This window comes from Rhamphochromis sp. 'chilingali', assembly GCF_963969265.1.
Source record: "Rhamphochromis sp. 'chilingali' genome assembly, chromosome: 6".
NCBI lineage: Eukaryota > Metazoa > Chordata > Actinopteri > Cichliformes > Cichlidae > Rhamphochromis > Rhamphochromis sp. 'chilingali'.
The window spans coordinates 11,048,061-11,071,777 of record NC_137933.1 but is presented as its reverse complement, the minus strand read 5'-3'; the positions used below and the strand labels follow the sequence as shown (position 1 = coordinate 11,071,777).

Sequence of the window (23,717 nt, the reverse complement as noted above, 5' to 3'; positions counted from 1 at the left end):
TAGAATGATTATTGCAAGTGCTAATAAAACAGAGGGAGTATAAATTATAATGAATTAAAAGAAATTAGGCTGAATATATTTGAGAGACTTGTTGATTTTTTTCTCAACCCAGTGTAGGGCACCAAGACAGGCAGTGCCTGCTTACACGTGCTAGCTAGAGAGTTCATATATAGAGCATTGCATGTTTGTTTGCCTGTTTTATTTTTATTTAAATTTTTTATTTGCAATGCACAGCAGTATTCTGCTGCTAGCTGATCTCTTAGCTCTCTTCTGCATAGTGACTGAATCTAACTTTGAGTCTAAAGGTGCCCTACTAAATACTTTTTTTGGTTAATTCACTGCCAGTTGCACAGACTAAAATAGCCCAATACAGTTTCATCAGGTCCGTAAGCAGTTAGCAATTAAAGATTAAAAAATTAAAGTTCACACCACTTACTGATTCTTCTTCAGCCTTCTTTTATCTGAAGTGCTGCACTGTTTTCGGAGAATCCCATGTATGAAACCCATGCTTACATTGTATTATTTGTTAGTACATTACTTGCACCCCCCTGCAAATTTGTGCTTCTCATGGTAATAAAATGAATAACATTTGTTTGTTTGGATGTGTATACATTTTATATTTGTCATAATTGATCTAATAACTTGATAATTAATCAACATAATGATTTATTTTGCCTTACAGAAACTGTATTGTAAATTTTATCTGAATTCTCACATAACGTACACGATGTAGTGCTCAGTTCAGATGAAATAACTAAGGTCTGCACTTTACATGGACATCTTTGCCTTCTGCACCCCTTCCTGTTTAAATAATTGTAAAATATTATTACTACTACAGTTAAATAATTTTAATAACTAATAACTATAAATAACTATTATTGATAACAAAAAATAAGCTCAGTTAAAAGGCTTGATCAACATATAGCATGATTAACTGTCAATATCTACAGGGAGAATTGAAATATGAATGAAAAAGTGGATTATTGGCAAAACTCCTGGTTAAACTTATTACCTTTAGAAATTTTCATAGATGCTAATCTGAAAGTGCTGCTGAGTCTGCACTGGCTCAACTTTCCAGTTTTATTAAAGCAGACATGGTCAGAGCTGCCGTCCCATGCCATCATCATTGTCGATGATTTTTCTGCTAATGTACCAAAGAGCGGATCACATTTTGCAGCAAAGACAAAATAGTCTTTATCTGATAAACTACAATTAGGCCATCTAAATGGGAAACTTTCTCAGACACAAAAGTTGAGTTCCACAGAGTTCTGTGCTGGAAGCAACTTTTTGGTATGAATGCATTCCTTAATCTCAGGTAAATCTCTGTCTTACCAGGTACTTCATTTGGATGGATGTACCTTGGCCTTAAGTACTGCTGTGACAAACCTAAAGGGACATTCTTGAACATTATGTCTAGGGATGGGTATCGCTTAGGTTTTATCTGATACCGGTGCTAAATCGGTACTTTTGAAACGGTGCCGGTGCTCAAACGGTGCTCAAACCGGTGCTTAAAGAATGGAGAACACAAAATTGGTCCAAAAACCTCCCATGTTCAGCTGTTTTTTTTGTAAAAAGATAACAATGTTAGCCTTTTCTGCAGCTATAGGGCATATATGGTATCACTCTTGGCTGGAAGCAATGCTTAAACAATGGAAAAAAAACACAAACTTTGTCCAAAAACCTCTCATGTTCAGCTGTTTTTTTGTAAAAAGATAACAATGTTAGCCTTTTCTGCAGCTATGGGGCATAAATGGTATCACTCTTGGCTGGAAGCAGTGAGTAAACAATGGAAAGAAACCACAAACTTTATCCAAAAACCTCTCATGTTTAGCTATTTCCCTCTTTTTCTTTGGTCATTTTAGCCTTTTTGGCCAGGGTGAAGGGAGTATCTGCCATCAAACAAGAAGACAGCTGCATGTAGCTATGATGATGTTTGCTAGTTCACCTTACATGCATTAATGTAATAACGTGGTTAGCCTACTCAATGTAAATTACACACGAACAACATTAAGCTACTCACGCAGAGAAGAACGGCTGCTGCTGCCATCATCATCCGTCATCATTTCTGCTACACTGGCAGGGCTAGGGGCCAGGACTCTATTCTTCGGGTTTTTGGGGGATGTTGCTAACTCCGGGTCTGATAACAGGCACCACACCCGCAGTAGATGTGCTCGGTGTGAGGTCTCGCAGCAAGCTATCAAATACGGCGCATTTCTCAGCTTTAAAAAAAAAACCCTATGCGTCGCCAGGTGTTTCATCGGATTCAAGGTGTTACCTCCTTTGACAGTATCACAGTATCAGCTTAAAGCACTTGTTGCAGACTTGTTTGCATATTTTGCTGTGAAGTACAGCCATACTTTTGACCGCTTTGCCTTGGGCATTTTTAATCTGTAGCTCTGCTCTAAAAGAACGTACGTACCTGGACCCGCCTACTATCCTCAGAAACGTAAAATGAATGGCTAGAAGTGTATCACAGCTCAGGAAAAAAGCACTGAAATAAAGCACCAAAATGTGCGCTGCTTTTCGGTCTGGTTACTACCGTTTATGTCAGAACCGGTGCCATGATGGCACCGGTTCTGACATAAACCGGTACCCATCCCTAATTATGTCCTAATTGAACAAATATCCAGCCTTTTTCTTCTGAACAAGAAGCAAAATATTTCCTAACATGGACTAGACAGAGAGATTATATTTTCCCATATTATCTTCTATTCGTTGGTTCACTGTTAAATCCAGAATTTAATTTCAAATCTTTCTCCTTACAGACAAAGAAACTGACAGCTCAGCCCCTCAGGCTTTGCTGTGGTTCTAGCCCCTAGTTTGGATTGGATGACGTTGGGGAAAAAAACCCTCTCTACTCTAAATATTAAGTTTAAAGCTTTTTGATAAAGCTCAGCTATGGATCAGGGGATGAAATCCTCTCTCGTTTTACGGTCAGGCTGCTGGTGGATCTCCAACTCTGCTCTTTCACTCCCAATCCGATTGCATGTTGTTAACTTACCATTCCCTCTCTAATGCCATTTGTCTTTTTTAACCTGTCTGTTCCTGGTAGCCTCTCTGTGTTCCTTATTTCTGTCACCTCACCCAACCCAGCAACAGATGGGACTTCTTTTGTCTATTGTAGGTTCTTTCGTTTTCAATAGCACCATGAGACTACTTTTATTGTGAATATAAATAATTAAATCAAATGAAGTAATATTGTTCACATTTGGGTTGTTAAAAACATTTTTATTTTATAGTGCATTTGACTAGAGAATAATTAATTATCTAATTTAAGCTTTAGTAATTAAAAACAAATGACACACCTTGGTAATTCTATTTTCATTTGATATTCCATATATTCTTCACTGATCTCATTCTGGCTGTAAGTCAGTAGATCTCTCTAACGGGAATCATGGACCCAACCTCATAGTTCGCTCGTTTAACACAATTTATTCCCGGTTGCTTCTCTCACAGCAGTCGGCTACAGTTTTCCAGGTACAGCCACACACAACAACAACAGCCCCCAGGTCCCTGCACACTCTTTTGAATGGGGCAGGTGTGATGAGCTGATTGAGCTCCGATATGTCTCATCCTCCCCTGCTGCCGTGCCCAAGCCACACCCTGCCACACCTCAGTATCCACAATACATAATGAGTGATAGAAAGCAACTGAAGAAACAACAGGAACTGCATCTGAGACACTAGAAATTATGGACTTATTAAATGGTTAAATAAATACTTCAGTGTGCCTTACTTTCTATCACAGAACTGACCTTAACAGTTTTATATGTACGTGCGTGTGTGTGTGTGTGCGTGTGTTTTTACACTCCCTTGAATGTTAAAGACTGGTCTTAAGAAATGTTTCACACTCAGCCAGAAAGTAGGTCCAAGAGCCTGGGAGCTGCTGATATTGGAAAAATAGAGATGGACTGAAATGGAAGAAGATAAATAAAAAAAAAAAAACCACCTTCTAAGCATCAGCGTTTTTCTCATACATGGAAATACGGATAAACAAAAAGCTGGATCTTACAATAGTATAGCCCAGATGAATCTTTGTCATTAAACTACTATAACATACATTCTGAGGAGAAAAAGGCTTTTAGGTTTACATAGCAATGAAATATTGTACAAAATAATGGTTGTTAAATTCATGGTTAAGCTTTATGTAAAACTTTGTTCATGAGCAATGCTCACAATATTCTAATTCACTGACACTGTTTGCATAGAATTCATATGCCAGTAATTGGATTTCCTAATTGGTTAGCTGGTGATAAATTGAGTAAAATTGAGGAAATTAACACATTTTAAACACCTGGGGGTACAAGGAGGTACAAGACATTTGTATTTGGAAGTAGTTTCCTGCTGCTGTAGTCTAATTAGCTGCCAAGTGGGTGGTGTTTGCCAAGTAGGAGTCCTGGTATTTATGGGTGTTTCATAGCAGAATATTAAAAGTCAAAACTAATCTGTGACAGACATCTACCCATTTGGACTCGATGCTTATTCTGGTACTCAAAACAAGTTTAAAATAACTGCTTATAAATGATCTGGATCAGTTTTGTGACTCAGGGTTGCTTTCCACCATGCTTAGAATTGATGGGTGTGCAAAGCAGCTCTTCCATCACTACCCTGCACCTCATTAAAATCATTTACTCTCTCAGAACATTAGCAAGCTGAGCTTTAAGAGCTGTGGAGAAAAGAGGAGATGAAGTGGGCAATCTTGACACACTTGTGCACGCTCTATAAAGCTTTTGCTGTCATTCGCATGTGTCTCAATGCGGTATCACCCCCAACAGCAGAATTTTAAGATGTGGTTCCTGGCTACATAATTAGAAGGAGTGTTTAATTAGGTTTCTGAGCTTAAGATGTGAGCTATTCACTGTCATAATACAACTGACCTTTGCTGTCTTAAAACATATCCGTGGTCCTGGTTAGCCATTTATAATTGTATGAGAATGCCATCTCTTAACTCCTTTGACTTCAGTAGGGTAGACAGGTTATCCACACCCTTAGATATTATTTAACAGATTCAATATAACATTTATTTGCTGGGAATAACAGAAGAATAATGTGTGCACCATAATGCAGTATAACTATTAATAGTGATTCTGTGATATAGTAGTCATCTACAATGCATAACTTAGAGGGAATATATACCCCAAAAATCAGGAATATCTGTTTGTAATTCATCACATGAATAAATGGAAATAAATAAAAAATATTCTCAAGCTAGTGAAGGATAAAAAGGTAAAAAGACCTCACACTCTGAGGCAGATTTTCCATCCCTGTGAGCTTCCTGCCTACACAGTGAACTGCTCGCATCACAGCTTTTTAATGGTTACATCAAAGGAGTGGGGATGTTTGCAACAGTCCCACATGTTAAGGGCACCGTGCAACAAGTGAAGCAGAATTTACAAGTAGAGAAAAGATAAACAGCACAAAAGTTTTATTTATTTAGTCAAAAGAACAACAAAAAAGAGGCTTTGCTGATACTGGGTGGTGTGTGAGTGTTCACAACCTTTCAGTAACCAGATTAGCTGTCAGTTACTCAGATATCAACAAAACAAAAGACAGACAAAGACATGTGGGTTTAATTTCTTCATTTCAGTAATCTGATTGACATTCCCTTCTTTTGTATCACTGGACCTCCACTACATTTTGAAGTACTGCTGACAAATGTCTGTTTCAGTTCAGTTTGTGCGTCAGGATGTGACCAGTTTTGATCAGGCGGTTCTTCATGACTTTTTCAACCATGTTTGCAGAGTTTCTTCTTTTTTATTAGAGGCAAACTTCTGCTCACTATTACTGCCATGCATCTGAAAAAAAGGAGTCATCAAGTAATGCCTCTGGGAAGTCCAGTTGGTAAGGAAATTGGTTTAGTACCGTTGTATCAGTAACATATTGCACAAGAAAACCTATCTATTTAATCTATTATGTTTTGTCCACCCTGGGTATTTGGTTAGGTAGCAAATCACCTATAAAGTCACTATCTGAAAAAATTAAGTTAATTATGTGCTCCAGTTTTGGTTACATGTTTTTTTTTTCTTGTTTGGTCACACATCTGTCACCCAAAGTGTCAATGAATTCATCACCTATGGAAGCTGTTAAAGAGCATTTTGAGTGAGGAACTTGGATGGTTCAGTGTTTGCCTTGTTTCTTTGCATTGTCATTGCTATTTAGTTAAAATATTCACTTCTTGAATGCAAGCTCCTTGTACTATCATGCATCTGCACAATTATGATTATGAAGCTGGCACGTACAGAACCAAAAGAAAAGGTGGGGGATTGGGAACATCTTATGAAGATTTATTTATTTATTTGAAATGAAATATAAAAATAAACAACCAAGAGAGAAATGAACATTTTTGTGAAAGAGCAGATACATTTGTTGTTTGACACTTTCCCTAATACAGATTTTCATTGTTATTATTAATAATATTTTGCAGCACACATAAGTAAATACTGCAGCTACCATTGCAGGAATGTGATTATGCAGCATAACATGATGCTGTGTTTGAAATTTTTGAAAGCAATGCTGCTCTCAGCTTTGTGAGGAGTGAACATTTTACCACGTCTGCTGCAAAGAGAAGTTATTGATTTAAAAAGAGAGAGTTTAGAGCCATAACAAAACCCTTTTATTTTGTTTGTACAGGATTGAATGTTCAACTGAAAATGCCCTTGAAGGTCCAACTGAAAGTTTTCTTGTGAACAAACAAGTCAGATTTTTATTCATTGTCACACACTGTATCTGTCATGGTCCTGGGTGGGTGACCCAATGTTTATGTGTTTTCTTGTTTTTTTAATATTCTTAGATTTAGTGTTATTCATGGTTCTGTTTCCTTGCTTCCTCTGTGTCCACATTCCACATTTAGTCAGTCTTGTCTTCATGTGTGTTTAACCCCTGTGTCCGTGTCTTTCTTCCCTAGTCGGCTATGTTTCCACATCTGTTTCTCCCCTGGTCCCAGTGTCAAGCCCTTGTGTCTTAGTCTGCATCTTTTTGTCTTTCCCGTTTTATTTTGACAGTCTTTCATCCTGTGTTCAGTGTGTTCAGTTTTGCTTCCTCCCTGTTTGATTAGTTTCAGCTGTGTTCCCTCCTGTTTCCCATCCTCGAGTCCTCAGTCTCTGGTTGTATCCCAAGTCAGGGTCTGCAGCCTTAAAGTACGCAGCCTCAACGATCCTCAAGGGCCGCGTACTTAAAGACCGCTAAGGCCGGAAGTGCGAGGCTTGTGAAATGGGACGGTCTAGCCTCCGTTGCGCTGCCCAGGTTGCCTAGCAACCATGATACTAACAGCTGGAAACGTGTCATACAGCTTTGTTTGACAGAAATGAAGGAGAAAATCTTTTGTTCATTTGTTTGGTTGTTTCTACATGAGCTTTGATCATTTTCTGTAAGATTAAGGTCAGCTATTGAACGGCGTATATTTTAAAGTAAAGGCTTTAAAACCAAGTTAGTACAAACGTCACTAATGTCACATAACTTTGCCGACATGTGGTCAACAGTAATGTTTTAATGTTCTTCGTTATTAAACATTTGCACATAAATAAGTGACATAATGTTCAGTACTTACTTAAAGTTTACTCTTCGGACGCCCCTCATCCGCCGTTTTTTTCTCTGGCAAAATTATCCACACCCACCGCCGCGCTATGCATTCTGGGATATGTTGGGCCACGAAGTCTACACCGCCACGTCCTTGAAATTCAGGGAAATGAAGGACGCATTTGAGGGCCGCATTTCGAGCAGCCTTCGAATTGGGACAGTCTTCTTCGCGTCGCTGTGACGTAATCGGCCTTAAAATGCGGCCTTTAAGGCTGCAGACGCTGAATTGAGATACAGCCTCTTTCTGCTCATTCTTGCATTGTCCACATTGCCGTGTGTACACCTTGGTTTCCTCGCTACTCCTAGTTTTCTCATAGCTCCTAGTTTCCAAGTTTCCCAGCTCTTAGGTCCAGTGATCAATAATCTGTGATTATTTGCTGACATGGAAGAAGTGTATTGGCATTTGTGTAATGCACCCATACAGACTTTGGATGCACTATCCAAAAAATATAGAATAAAAAGTGTACTTGCCATGCTAGTATGTATCCTCCAATCAGTTGCCAAAATATTCTGCACGCAAAAAACAGTATAATAGTGTAGAAAATGCTAATGTTGAGAAAACAGGGTTCACATTGCAGCAGCTACACCCATCTTTTATAAGCAACTTATAAGAGAACATGGGAGCAAGAGGACCTGAAAAAAACCTGGTGAATATGGAACTATTTATTTACTCAGTGTTTGCCCAATAGTTAGGTCCTATTTTTTAAAGAAGAAACATTACACATTATTTCCAATCCTTGTAGAACCACAGTATAGTGAGAACTTAGTTTGAACTGTCAGCAATAAGTCAGATTCATTCCTAGTGTGTGCTGATCTCCACCATGTTCCCCTTTGTCAGTGAGTCTGTTTATAATATTTATGGGCAGAATTTCTAGGTTCCCTGTCCTACAGCAATGGATCAATTAGCAGCCAGCTGTAAAATGGTTGGGATGAGAATCAGCACCTCTGAGTCTGAGGCTCTGGGTCTCAGAAAACGAAGTGCCCACTCCAGATCGGGAATTAACTCGTACCCCAAGTGGAGGAGTTCAAGTATTCTGGAATATTGTTCACAAGTGAGTGGAGAGTCGAATAGAAGATTGACAGATGGATTAACACAGCATCAGCTGAGTGTGAATGTGAACCTGTCAGTCTTACAGGTCGATCTTTGTTCCTACTGTCACTTATAGTCACAAGCTCTGAGTAGTGACAGAAAGAATGACACTGCAGATAGAAGCAGCTGCAATAAGCTTCCTCTCAGTGGTGACTAGACTAAGCCTTAAAAACAGGGTGAGAACACTGGTATTTTGGGAAGGATACCTCCAAGATCAAACGATCCATTTGAGGTGGTCCAGGTGTCTCACCAGGATGCCTCACAAGCACCTCCTTGGAGAGGTGTTTCAGACCTACCGGGAAGAAGTCCACGAGTATTACCCTGGACACACTGGAGAAATGATGTCTCAGGGCTGCTTGACTGTGTGTTTATTTAAGCTGTTTTATATTGGGTCAAATGAATTACTGTAGGGGTCCCCATAGACCCAAATCAATAGTCCATGTAGTTTAAATATGCTGGCAGCTTATTTTGAAAATGGTGTATTTTTTTAAACAGCAAAATATGGAGTGACCACTGTTATTGCAGGTTCAACAATAGGCCTGCTGCAGCGTCATTTGTTCCAATGATTGGGGACGTGTAAACAAAAGCCAGCAGGCAAATGGTATCTGCACATTTTCAACAAACGGAGGAAAAACAAGTTCCACAGACAGGCTGGACCTGCAACCTGCATTATGGTCTCAGAGTTTCATTTGTTAACACCAACACTGGTGCTTTTAAAAAGAATTTCTAGGTTGGCATCTATAGCCTAGAAAATCAAAGATTGTAAAGAGTTATATTTTAACAGACTTGTCTTACAGCGATGTGTTTTTTAATTGTATAAAGCTTTGTTAACTAGAAAGAATGTAGCGAACTCATGGACAAAGCTTAATGCTAACACTGTGTGGGATTCCATTACCTTTATTTCATAATCTCTTACAACATCTCTACCCAGTAAAGTAAATTTGTATTAACTTTACAGCAGTCAATACTTTGTATTCACATTGAACAGTCCTCTTTGGCTGGATGTAAGAATAGGTTCCCTGTCTAGGTCAGCAACGAATGAAATCTGACTCTCTGTCCTTGAAAAATACATCATTATCAGCAGTGAATAGGAGGCAGTAAAAAGAATATGACATAGAGACACTCCAATGCCACTTTGATCAAACCTCAGGCTTGTCTGTCTGATAGGAAAACTTTACCATAGTTCTTCTTTCCAATGTTCTGGAAACAGTTGGCTCCGAGGTGTAATGTCACCATTAGCAGGATGCACCCTGGGTCTCCAAATCCTGGCAGTGGTCCTTTTCTTTTCTTCTCTTCTCAGCAAGACACAGAGTCGACCTGGGAAAAGTTGTCAAACTTACAGAAAAGATGGATTGTGCGTCTTAAAATAGCATTCTCCACCTGTCGGCTAACATTTTCCAGCACGGTCACTGTTGTATTCGGTGATGATAGCCAAGTATCACATGAAGGGGATGCTGTGACCATAAAGCTGCTTAACACAGTTGTGAGCTTCCAAAGCTCTTAAAGGAGCCACAGATATGCTTTTATAGTTAACAATATAGTATGAGCATTTGAGAGTGATGCTTAACATGTGGAAGCTTTTGAAATGCTGACAGCGATATACCATAGTCGATACTGTAAAATGACACTGCATCCCATGACTGATGAGACAGTGGGATGTTGGCGGTGGCTTTTATAAAATATATATTACACGTCTTAATTCTACTATTCCTCTTTGTTTACAAGCTTCTTTGTGTAACTCTGGCTGTTTTCATGAACCTCATGAGAACTTTCAGTTGTTTTCATTTTCTTGTTTCTCCTCCCCTATTTTCTGCTTTATATTGAAAGTGAAATCACTAAGGCTTAACATAAGCACAGCTTTATTGAATTTAAATCCATTTTTACCCAGCCACATTTGTGCTTGAGACATAACTGTCCATGGCAAAGTTACTTTAAAAAAACAACCTTTTTTTGGCTATGAGTAATAAAGCTGTAGGATTTCTTTGAAGAAAACCTCAAGTGCGTTTTTTTGATATAAATATGTTCATATTTATTATTAGATGTTTATAATCCAAAAGGTACATACACTGTTTCGATAACCAATTAAATATATCAACCGATGTCTCCCACGACCTCGAGCAGTTCATATTCACAGGGCGTGAAACCGGAACTTTCTTTGCAATACGAAATATTTTCTGCCGTTAATCACAAACATACTCACTAATTTCTTTCCCACAAATAACCATTTATTCTTCACACATTTACTGAAAATTACAGTTTATTGAAAGGACACAGAAAGGTCAGATAACACAGATACATGTAGCTAGGAGTTACTACTCAGTGCATGGCACATTCTCAGGGAGACGACCCATTGTGAGTCTTTGGCTCTTTGCCTCTGGAGTGTTAAAGGCAGAAAGAGTGCTGAAATATTAAATGTTGAACAGTTGGCCAGCCAACTTGAGCCTCTATATTTCAAAATGTGGAGGAGTAAATTAACCTTGCTACAATGAGTGACAAACAATATTCTAAGTTGGGTAGTAGTAGTAGTAGTAATAGTAGTGGTAGGAGTACTTTTTTATTTGTCAATTGATATACTTATCACAGGATACAGTGTCAGACCTCACCAGTGCAAAGGGATTTTCTAGAAAGATCACACATTTAGAAAGCAGTGTCCTCACTCGGAACAAAACTCAGATAAGTAAACAACAAATGAACGATCATGAAACAAGTTACCAGTGCCATTGCTACCTTTGAAAAAAATTTCTAAACGCATGCCATTTTACTATGGAGGTTTTTTTAGATGACAGTTTGAAATTTGTTGACAATTCCAGTGTCTCAGCTCTTGCTAACGATGCTGATATGCGCATGTGTGCATGTGTGTCGAAAAAGTGAGTGTGTGTCTGTGTGTGTGTGCATGCGTTTTGTAGAAGTGTGCGAGTATGTGCTCTTAGAAAGATCCTTCAGGCAATGCAGTAGATCTGTGCTCCCGTTGATATGCCGTCCTCTCAGTTGTATTTATGGGGCTTTGTCTTTTTGCTGCTGCCTCCCTCTGCCTCGTCATTGTCGTGTGTGGGCTTTGTGTTGAATTTTCCACTCTGCACTTGGCTCTTTTCCTGTTAGGTTCAGAAGATAAAGAATAATAATGAGGCAAGACTGACACAATGGTGTTCAATAGTAGGCATATGGTGGTTTGTAATCTTAGCAGAAAATACCTCCTAAATCTATATGAAATACAAAGAAAATTTAAACAGTAAAACACGGCAAGTCTTTCATATGATGACTGCTGCTATGCTCCTATATTCAAAGTGCTTCTCTCTACTTGTCCTAGTCCTTATGCTGTCTAGCATCTGTCCTATTTATATGCTACCACAGTTGCATCAGTTGCCTTTGAAAGACTGATAGCTACTGGCCTGCATCAGCCCGTCCTCCCCAAACATAATAATTCACCATAGTGTAATTGCTGGTTGTCACATCCACAGCTACATAGTCACTAAAAAGTGCATTTGGGTAGCTTTTTTGTAAAGTTGCACCAGCAAATTCAAACACACACACACACACACACACACACACACACACACACACACACACACACACACACACACACACACACACACACACACACAAAAAAAAAGCATATATTTATGCTTTTTTTGTGAACAAAAGAACTTCAAAGTGTATCCTGCAGTTTAAACCTGCATATAGGTACTGGGAACCTTTACTAAAAAATCCCAAATTTTTGTAGGTTTTTTGGTATCTTTTTATCCTGGATTGTTTGATTGATTGATTAACAGCTCCCACTGTTGATATGCAGATTAGGGCTGAATCGTCTCCGACATTTGGATCGCAAGGCCTGCTTACTTGTACTCGGGCTTTATCGTCTTTACTTGCAAAACAGAGAGGCTACTCACATGAAACACAGCTACACTGAAAAACTGAAGGTCAAAACTCTGCAGAGTACATTAAGAATTAATCAATTGTACAACTTACTGTGTAACAGTGACACAGTTATACAAATCACAACTCAACTGAACCCATGATATACGCTCGGGTTCTATGCTAATATCAGAATAAACTCTTTTGTTCCATCACCATATATTTTAATGCTTGTTTAAAGTGGGTTTGGCCACGAATATCAAAGTATTTGTTTCCATAGTGTTTTTAAATTTGGGATAAAGAGGGTTTTTTTTTTTTTATGTGGACATGAAAAGCACCTCAGCTTGGTATCTTACGTTCCCCTGACTCACAGGAGTGATTAGCATGCTTCAGTTCACATAGTTTTTGACAACTCAGTGACTTTGTTCCTAGACTTGAGGAATCCTTTGACAACTTTTTTTAAGTGTTAAATCTAGCAACTTTTTTTGATAAACAACTGGGCATACTGCTTTGTTCTTGCTCTCCATCCACAGGCATTGTTCTGTTCTATTCTGTTTAGTGGCAGTAAACACTAAACAGAACTGTATTATATTTGCATGCTGTTATTTAGTCTAAATCTGTGTATTGTGTGAAAAAAAAAAGAAGAAAAACATTCTCTTGTCTCTAATTTTCTCATTGTGATATTATTTTGACTTATGTGTATTAATTTTGTCAGATGACTTCTAGCTGTAAAATAGAACACACGTCCTCAGCCAGTCATGTTCAGTCTCTTAGGATAGAAAATGCCATATCTGAGAATGGCTAATAAAAGGAGAAGATTAGGATGGGGAAAACATAGAGAGTGGGCAGGAGGTAAAGTGTTATGGACTAAGCTTAAGGTGTTTGGGTCAAATAGAAGATTGAGAGTAGGAAATGAAAAAATGCTGGAGGTGTGCTTGACATCTGTCAAGAATGGTGGAGAAATGTGTTGCTCTGCTGGTGATAAATTGCAAGATTGATTACCAGCAAAGAGATGGGATAATGGGATCTTGAACAAGAAAAGCTACCACTCCATTTTGCAATGTCATGTCATACCCTGTTAGCACCACTTGATTGCAACCAATTTCCCGCTACAACAAGACAATGACCCAATGCCCAACTCTGAACTATGCAAAAACCATTTCAAGAAGAGCCTGTAAGCTGGCATTTTGTCTATAGTACAGTGGCTAGCATGGATCTCTGAGCTTTTGTGGAAACAGGTTGTCTGCATGCAAGAATTGGCCATCAAACCAATCATTTTGGAGGTGCTTTGACAGACTTATAGCATGCATAAAAATGCTTCTTCATAATTATCATATTATATTCATAGACAGATAGATAAATATTTTAGTTTTTTTTTTTTTCAAACTTTGATTCAAAGCACTTTTGAAAGAATCATATATCTGATCCAGTGGATGAGAATCAATCATGCTTCCTTTCATCTGTTCATCTGCAGGCATGATTCCTCACTTAATGCACTCTTGTGATTTCTTTCCACCCACTTTGATGTCAAGATTGGGATTTTTTACTGTGTATATCTTATTTTTCACCACCAAGAACTCTCTTAAGAACATCCAGTAGTTTTAGTTGACGGTCGATTTTTGGAAAAACTTTCAAGAGCTTTGTCAGTAGCAGAACTATGAATGTCACCCTACAAGCAGACATTCATAGTTTTGCTTTAAAGCCAATGTGGCCAACAATATGGCTGACGGACAGAAAAAAAAATCTGAAATAATGTTTCCACCTTTTTGAATTTATTCTGATTCATCCTGACTCTGTACTTAATAATAAACAACCATACGACAATATATTTACATTGCATGGAGATTGTGAGATTTTTATTTATTTATTTATTTTTGTCTTGTACCCCGCCTCTCGCCCTATGACAGCTGGGATAGGCTCCAGCGCCCCCCGCGACCCTGAAAAGGATAAGCGGAAGCGAATGGATGGATGGATGGATGGATGGATATTTATTTTTGCCTACAGATACATCCAACAGAAAAATCAGTAGCTATATAATACTTTAAAACACACCACTAAACACATACCACTGATTGAATAACATCATTATTAGCAAACTAGGTGAAAGCAGAAGAAATTCTTTGGAAGCCTAAAACATATTTTTGCTAATGTTTTCCTCACTTTGAATCATAAACAGTAGCTGTTTATTTGAATGACTGCATAGCTGCCTTACTTGATTTTTATCATTTCCTTATCACCCTTTGTGATTTTTATATTCCAGCTGGCGTGCTTCCACTTGCACATTTTTAATGAATTCAGGAATGTCAGACACAAACATTACTCATGCTGTGGTACTTCTGAAATATGCTCTGTTGCTTAAGAATGTCAACATGTGCTAAAATGGTATGAAGTTATATGTTTGACCTATAGGAACACAGAAAAGAAAAAGAAAATGAACCAACTTTTTTTTTTCAATGAAGTTATTGATGTGTTTAAACATAATCTGAAATTTAGATACATTGTATTAAGTTTAAATGGCACACTTTTGCAGTTTTTTTTAAATATTGCTCTGTCACTCTGTGCATGACGAGGCCACATCAGTCTGCCAGAGGAGGCTAAGTCAATAATAATAATAGATTGCATTTATACACAATTCATTCACTCTCACATTCATACACTGGTGGAGGTAGCTACAGCTGGCATATCGCGCCATTGGCCGCTCTGGCCATCACCAGTAGGCGGTAGGTGAAGTGTCTTGCCAGAGACAGAGACTGTCCGAGCCGGGGCTTGAACCGGCAACCTTCCGGTTACAAGACGACCTGCCAATACTTTGAGCCACTATCGCCCTATAGATAAGGATTGTGCAATATAGCTCACCTAAAGTGTTTCCTTGTTTTTCTTTTTCATAACTACTGCGGCGTTGTACCAAACACAACAGGTACAAGACTGTAAATACTTTTTCTTTCAAAAACATCTGAACATAAGGAGAAATGACACTTGGGTTCTCAGTTGCCACAAATCGAACATGAAAACGCGTAATGAAGGTGGAGAAGTGACAGAAATACGGAGCACCTAAATGCAGATTGATCCACTGAGACTGGAATGCAAATTACTACTAATCAAACTGTTTACTACACCATGTATGGCAAGTGCTGTGCAAGAGGGATAAAAACTGACAGAAGGAAAACAGTCTATTGTACATTTGGTACTGCAACACAATATGAAAATTTCGCAATTAGTGATCTAAGAAGGATCATAACTATATAACCATTACGTCTTACAATGTCATTAGACCGACCTGATGGAGATGGCTGAAAACCTTGCTACTGTTTTCCTGCATTTCTTCTTTTTCAAAGAAAACAATACTAGGATTAAAAATGTACTTTGTGCCCTAACAAGGATTTCTTTTTGCAGTTACATTTTTTTGCCTTGGGGAATTCTTCTGACTCCCCTAACAAGTAACATCCTAGATTAAGTTCACTACATTAAATCGAAATCGAAATAGCATTACATCTCATAATGCTATAAATCAGGGACATAGTCCAAAGCGTTGCTACACAAGAAAACACTTGTTAAACTTTCACAGAATATCTCTCTGGCACAAAATAAACCTGAGAAGTCAAATAAGCCCATTTGTCTCCTTTGCAATATTCTTGTATTTGTTTGCAAATACTCTGCGTGTCTAAAAATGGATTGCTGCCACTTGGAATGCAAGACAGTTGCTCAGTTACACAGTATTGCACTGCATTGAAATGAGATGCATTGTTTTGCTGTACCATCTGCCACCACCAAACAGGTGTGACTCAATTCAATAATAGGATGAGGGAGGCAGTTAAGCATGGACTTTGACAGGACATTGAATATCACATACTGTAGGTGACATTGGCACACTGAATAATAGATTTTTATGGATTGGTTGCTTTTTTTCTCCACTTTTTTAGGAATGTGATGTAGATGTTGTGTGTCTCGCTTGTGTCTTGATGAATCATCAACTGTGTTTCATTTGATGTCTTTGGGATGTACTTCATTATATACAGAGCTAAATCAGTTTGTTTAGTTAGTAGTTGTCAGGAAGGATGTCGTCACAATGTGTCAGCTACATCTGTGTTGCCTTTCTTTCCATATTGTCGTTTGAAAATGGCTTGTCATGCCATCTGTTTGATTACACTGCAGGATAATCCAAAAATTATTGTCAAAAAGCTATGACAGGGTAAAAGCTGCTACACTATCTTGTCATAAACTATGTAATTATATCATATATGTATTTCACTTGCTAGTAAAATGGTGAATGGCCTGTATTTATATAGCGCTTTACTAGTCCCTAAGGACCCCAAAGCGCTTTACAAATCCAGTCATCCACCCATTCACACACACATTCACACACTGGTGATGGCAAGCCACATTGTAGCCACAGCCACCCTGGGGCGCACTGACAGAGGCATTGTGAAATGAAAGTGCATTGTATACAGTCAGATTCATTAATATTTGGACATAATTGAACAATATCCTCTGAAAATGGTAGACTCTAGATAAAAAAAGATGACTGTAGTTAATACAGTACTTTTGTTAAAGCTGAATTTTTGCACTTCAAACACATCTTGGCTTTTAGGGTGAGGGTGATAGGGCTCTCTACACCAGCAGTCCCCAACCCCCGGGCCTCGGACCGGTACCGGTCCGTGACTCGTTTGGTACCGGGCCGCGAGAGTTGAGGCTCAGGTGTGAAAGCGTTATTTTGTTATCGTTTTTATCGTTAACTTGGTTTTCCTGGGTCTTTTCACGTGTGTTATGAATAAATCTTCTTTTTTTGGTACCAGTACTAGTTTTATTTTGTTGTATTTATCCGCGACACCTTAAAGGCCGGTCCGTGAAAATATTGTCGGGCATAAACCGGTCCGTGGCACAAAAAGGTTGGGGACCGCTGCTCTACACCACTGTGATGGTGCACAAGGGCAAAATATTAAGAATTGTGTTATTTTGCAAAAGACTTGACTGGTCTTTGACCAAATTTTAAACACGTATGCCTTCGATATAAAGAAAATGGCATTAGGACTGAAATTGAATGAATTAATTTTTAAATGGATAAACCAATAAAATAAACTAACATAAAACTTCACTGTACTAATGAAAAATATGTCAGCATATAAATTCATATTTTCATATAAATCCCGTGACACACACCTGCTGTTGCTCTGGTAGCTTTCTGCTTTCTGGAGCTGATTCCTCCGTCTGATTCTGGAAGCAGTCACTCCCAGTCTAGGAGAACAATATGAGGACAATATGAGATGATGATGAGATGAGGAATACTTTATTTACCCAGTCAGCCTAACTTTATTTTTTCATTACAGTAACTAAAATGATGATGAAAAAAATATACCTCTTTGCCAGACAGATATATTGTATTACATAGGGTGATAAGCTGATGTAGCAGTGTACAGTGTCCCAGCTTTATGTATTCAGTGAAAACAGATAAATAAACTCACATCAGTCAAATTCATAAACCTCTTATTTTTACAAATAAGCTTCAAGGAATCACTGACTTCAACAACCACAGAGTAAGCAGAGTAAGCTGCTTATCTTATTCTCATTATGAAAGAAACGTAGCCTTATATGTGCACTTTAAATGTTTAAAAGTATTTATTTATTAGTCAATTAACATTTTATTATTCAAAATATAAAGAGCTTGGTTGTTAAAAAAGAGAAAGCAGTTATTTGAAGCTGCTGATTGTTGAAAATGAATGATTGTTGTAATCTATAATAAGTACTAAAATAGTAATTATTTACACCAACTGTGATGTTTTTGTTAGCGCTGCCAGCATTAATTTTGTTAAAATGACGTTAACGCCATAACTGCATTAATGCGCTCCCCGTGCATGGGGGTGCATGGCGTCAACGTGTTAGCGTGATTAGCTCGTAAACACGATGACGCCCTGCAGCCCCACTCATGCACGATCCACGCTAACTCGCTAACGGAGATTTGCCGCATCAATGCAGTTATGGAGTTAACGTCATTTTAACCAGATTAGCGCTGACAGCAGTACTTTTTGTATTAGCTGAATGTCAATCCTGTCTATAAAACATAGGTAATTTGTTAAAGTATAGCAAGGCCATCACATTTCATTTTCAAACCAGGGACACACTGCAAGCTACACATGCTCATACAAATTGTCTTTCTTCATTTCCTCCCCGCCCACAGAGAGAAAAGGACAAGGGGGAAAAGCAGCAATGATCATGGGCAAACACGAGTCTCTGTTTCAAATATGTCTCCTCTTATCTGTATCAGCATGTTTCTCCCTTTTCACGCCCCTGCCAAAATTATATAATCAATTATGAGACGCCAGTGAACATTGTTTTTGGCACAATTTCATTAAGGAACAATCTCTTTGACACAGTTTCCACACAGGGCAATTTCCTTCCAGGGCAGCACTCCTCACTATTCCCCTGTCTCCTGTAGTCTATCAACTTATGCCTGTAATAGTTCTTGATAGCCACTTGTCAAAAATCCTTACAGGCTCTGTTTACTTCCTCTGCTTCTTCGGAGCCTCTTGATTTTGACATTGTTGGAAGCAGTCTTTTGGAGCCTCCCTCATAGCTGACTGCTCACAGTTGCCCGGACCTTGGAGAAGCAAGTCTCTTGTCTGAGGTACCAAAGTCCTTCATGAAAAAAATCTGAACAGGAGAGGTCAGTGACTGCTCCACGCTCTCCTTCCTCAATAACTGCTGTCAAAGTGTCAATGAGGCTCTGAGTGAAGAGCTCTTTGAAGTGTGAATGTGCAAATTTTGTGATCACTGCAACTACAGTACTTTCCCATGCAATAACAGGTCAAATGAACGCACTACCTTGTTAGTGAGTTTCAAGGATGTAACAAAAAACATTTTCTTTCTCAATTAATCTTTAAGGTATTTTTGTATTCATTATTTTGCTTAAATTTGCTTAAACCGATGTACAGACATGTCTTACAGCCCAAATCATGATTTCAGAATTGCATTTTGATTGACCCATAGTTCAGTATGAATATCCAGTTTAAAATGACAAACAAAAAGAAAAGCACCAAATCAATACTGCCAGTTTATTCAACTCATTAAAATGGACTTCTTATGCTCATTTACAAATGCACATTTATATGGGACTCTATTCAAGAAGATTTGCACGATTCACAGATAAAAATAATCCTTATTGATTTTTTACTGGGCCTTGCCGCACTAGCTCAGTTCATCCACTGCCTGAAACAAGTTGTTTTAGCTCCCTTGCACGCATTGAACCAAACTTTCTCAAAACAAACTCCCTGTTATGAATTGAAGGTTTGAACTGAAGGTGGATCAGACGTCTGTGCTCATAGCTAAACCTCCGTGACTGAGGGATAAAGGCAATAAGTGGGCTGATAACAGCATGTACCCATCTGGGCTGGTTAGTACAGGGCAAAACAGCATTGATCATGAAGGATCCCCACAAAGGTACAAGGGCCATCTAACTTACAATTACCTGATTCTCCACAACATGAAAGCTCTTCTAAACCATCACAGGAACCAAACCGAGAAGTCATTTTAGTCAACAAATGAGCATAGCTTAGAAAGCCTATGACTCAATACGCCACACATCGATATTGCTTGGCACAAGGCAACACTAGTAGTACACTACTGATGTTCAACAGGAACTCAGCGGGGCTGTGGAAGACCACTGGCAATCACAGAAGTCATAATCAAGAGTGGAATACACCAAAGTGATGCACTGTTAACACTACTGTTCTGCATTGGCTTCAATCCCCTAACCCAGCATATTGCTAAAAGTAGAAGTGGAGTGATCATCAGTCATCAGCTACATCCTGTACAGGGATGACATCAGCAGTGAGTCATCCCTGTGACATGGATCGACTCACTGATCCATGTCACTAAGATCTACGAGGATATTGGGATCTCATTTGGACTGGATAAAAAAGGTAATCTAGACTGAAGGGATGGAGCTATAAAGAGTCAAGTGAGTTAAGCATGTAGGACCGATAACAAAGAAAAACATAATAGGTCACCTTCAATCTCCAAAGCAATGTAAAACTGTGTTATTAGTCTTCATGCAGCACATGGTGTTCCTTTAGTAATGTCTAATTTCATTAAACCAAATTACTGCTGAGCTACACCAAAACTCCTAACTAAAGATGCATCATTTAGTTGAAACTTGTTGCAGACCTTCTATAAGATTTTGTAATTCATGAACCCACTAAGGACAATTGGAGCAAAAGCGAGTTCTTTGACTTTTGATGAGGGACTTGAGTATGAATTTAGTGAACATGTCATGGTCCCTGTGCCCTGCTGGTCAATCCTCTATTGGGCAATATGTTTGTGGTTTGTTTGCTCTCTCTCTCTCTCTCTCTCTCTCTCTCTCTCTCTCTCGCCACGGCGATGCTCACTGCGGGCTCCCGCTGCTGGCCCACACACCTGCTCATCACCACACCGGCCGCTGATCCCAGCTGATTACTGCACTACTTAGATGGCGAGTCTGCACTAGTCTTCGCTGGATCGTTGAACTATCAGCGTCAGTCAAACTTGTGTATCTGCCAACCTGTATCTTGAAAGCCCTTTGTTATTATCCCGCTAACCCGACCTTTTGTGTTTAGATCGTTTTTGGAACCGGATTCTGAGAGGAGTGACTGAGGAGGAGCTTTTGTACAGAAAGTGTGGAGCACCTTTTCCCCTAACCCTGTTTCCCACGGACCCTGGCGACCCGGACCCGTTTCCCCTGCACATTGTACATAGCCACTTGGTGATTGTGTTCACTGTGAATAAACGCACTGTTCTTCGCTTAAAGGGAAACCCTGGCCTGCGCCTGAGTCTCTTTCGGAACCCCTAACAGAACGATCCAGCCATTATGGACTCAGCAGGACAGGACCCCGTGGGCCGGGCTCTGGCCGCCCAGGAAGCCGCGCTGGCCCGCCATGAACAAATGCTCGGGCAGCTACGGCAGGATGTCGCCGCATTGACCCTGGCAGTGGCGCAGTTAATACCGCTGGAGGGAAATGCGCAACCAGGGAATCCCCAGCCGCCCAGCCCGGCTCCCCAGGCGGCACCGCCCGCCGTAGCGTCAGGTAGCTCACCGCGGGTCGGTACGCCGTCTGATGGACCTTTACCCACACCGGAACCATTCTCGGGTGAGTCTGACAAATGCGCCGGATTTTTGGCTCAGGTGTCTCTGACGTTTCGCGAGCTGCAGCGTTTTCATGGCAACGATGGGGCGAAGATCACTTATTTCGTTCAACTTCTGAGGGGCCGTGCACTAAAGTGGGCCCAGGTTGTGTTAAACTCTGATCCTGTCATCACCTACGCTGACTTTCTCTCCAAGTTTAAGAATGTGTTTAACCCAGGCACCGGGGCAGAGGCCGCTGCTCTCCGTCTCCTCAACTTCAAACAAGGTAGGAGAAGCATGTCTGATTACGCTATCGACTTCTGGATTCTGGCAGAAGAGGCAGGGTGGAATCAGGAGGCGCTACGGAGCACGTTGCTGAACAATGTCAGAGAAGAATTAAGGGACGAGCTAATCATGCGTGATCTCCCTGCCTCCTTTAATGAGCTAATGTCCCTGTGCATTAAGGTGGATGAGCGGTTACGGGCTCGCCGGTCGCAGCGGAACTACAACTTCCATGAGGCTGCGGGAATCTCTGGCACCGGCGCCATGGCGGATGCCGGCCCCTCCCGGACTCACGAGAGCGGGGACGGAGAGGAACCCATGCAGCTGGGCGGCTCCCATCTCACCGCGGCGGAGCGTCAGCGCCGGATTACCGCCGGTGAGTGCCTCTATTGTGGTCACAGGGGACATGTTGTGGCTACCTGCCCTTCGCGGGCAAAAGGGCGCGCCCGCCAGTGATGGTAGGAGTACTGGTGGGCGAGCTGAGCCAGGAAGAAGCTCCTCCCCGTTTAACACTACCGGCCACGCTTTCCATTCACTCTAAGAGCCGCTCCCTATCGGTGTTAATCGACTCTGGGGCGGAACAAAACTTTATTGACTGTCAGTTAGCCCGGCAACTTGGGTTACTATTGGAGCCCCTGCCTCATGCATTACGTGTTACGGCATTGTCAGGTCAACGCCTTCCAGACATCACTCTGGTGACGGAGCCTGTCGAGCTCACCCTCTCTGGCAATCATTCTGAAGAAATCTGTTTTTTGGTGTTTAAAGCAACTCGCACTCCACTAGTTCTCGGCCATCCTTGGCTACAACAGCACAACCCTCACATAGATTGGCTGAAGGGGCGTGTCACTGGGTGGGGGGAGGACTGCCACATGACCTGCCTTAAAGCAGCCTCGCCCCCAAGCGTTGAAACGCCCTCTTCTGGGGTATTGGAATCAGCTGATTTAACTGATGTGCCCTCTGTTTATCATGACCTAGCTGAGGTGTTTCAAAAGGCCCGCGCCCAGTCACTCCCTCCGCATAGACCCTATGACTGTGCTATCGAACTGCTCCCGGGAGCTCCTTTACCCACCAGTCGGCTATATAGCATCTCACTTCCAGAACGAGACGCTATGGACAAGTACATCACGGAATCCCTGGCTGCCGGCCTCATTCGGGCCTCCACCTCTCCAGTCGCGGCAGGCTTCTTCTTTGTCGAAAAGAAGGATAAAACCCTCCGGCCATGCATTGACTATCGCGGATTAAACAACATCACAGTAAAAAATAAATACCCTCTGCCGCTCCTCAGTTCTGCCTTCGAGCTCCTCCAGGGGGTTACTGTTTTTACCAAACTGGATTTGCGAAACGCATACCATCTGGTTCGCATCCGTGAGGGCGATGAGTGGAAGACCGCCTTCAACACCCACCTCGGCCACTTCGAGTACCTTGTCATGCCCTTTGGTCTCACTAACGCCCCTGCGGTGTTCCAAGCCCTGGTGAACGACGTGCTCAGAGACTTCATTAACCGTTTTGTTTTTGTCTATCTAGATGACATCCTGATCTTTTCCAGAAACCAATCCGAGCACGAGACCCATGTCAGACAGGTCCTGCAACGACTCCTCGAAAACCGATTGTTCGTCAAAGGAGAAAAGTGTGAGTTCCACGTCTCCACCGTTGCATTCCTGGGGTACATAATCGACCAAGGAAACCTCCGCCCGGACCCTGTGAAGGTAAAAGCTGTTGTTGAGTGGCCGGAACCTCCTAATAGGCACCAACTGCAACGTTTCCTTGGATTTGCCAACTTCTACCGGCGGTTCATTCGGGACTTCAGCCGAGTTGCCTTGCCGCTGAC

At 40.6% G+C, this 23,717-nt stretch overlaps 1 protein-coding gene across 2 annotated transcripts in view; it reads right to left on the bottom strand.

The window, feature by feature from the left end:
- Nucleotides 1-10,850: 10,850 nt before the first annotated feature.
- Nucleotides 10,851-23,717, bottom strand: part of luzp2 (leucine zipper protein 2) — a 167,800-nt gene continuing 154,933 nt past the window's right edge. Inside the window, exons 10-11 of one of the 2 annotated variants that reach the window (XM_080884329.1) lie at nucleotides 17,674-17,748; nucleotides 10,851-11,756 (exon numbers count right to left, since the gene is read on the bottom strand). In XM_080884329.1, the coding sequence (XP_080740455.1) occupies nucleotides 11,649-11,756; nucleotides 17,674-17,748 (183 nt within the window). In that variant the 3' untranslated portion in view covers nucleotides 10,851-11,648. The remainder of the gene's footprint in view (nucleotides 11,757-17,673; nucleotides 17,749-23,717) is intronic. The other variant, XM_080884328.1, reaches the window with a different exon arrangement.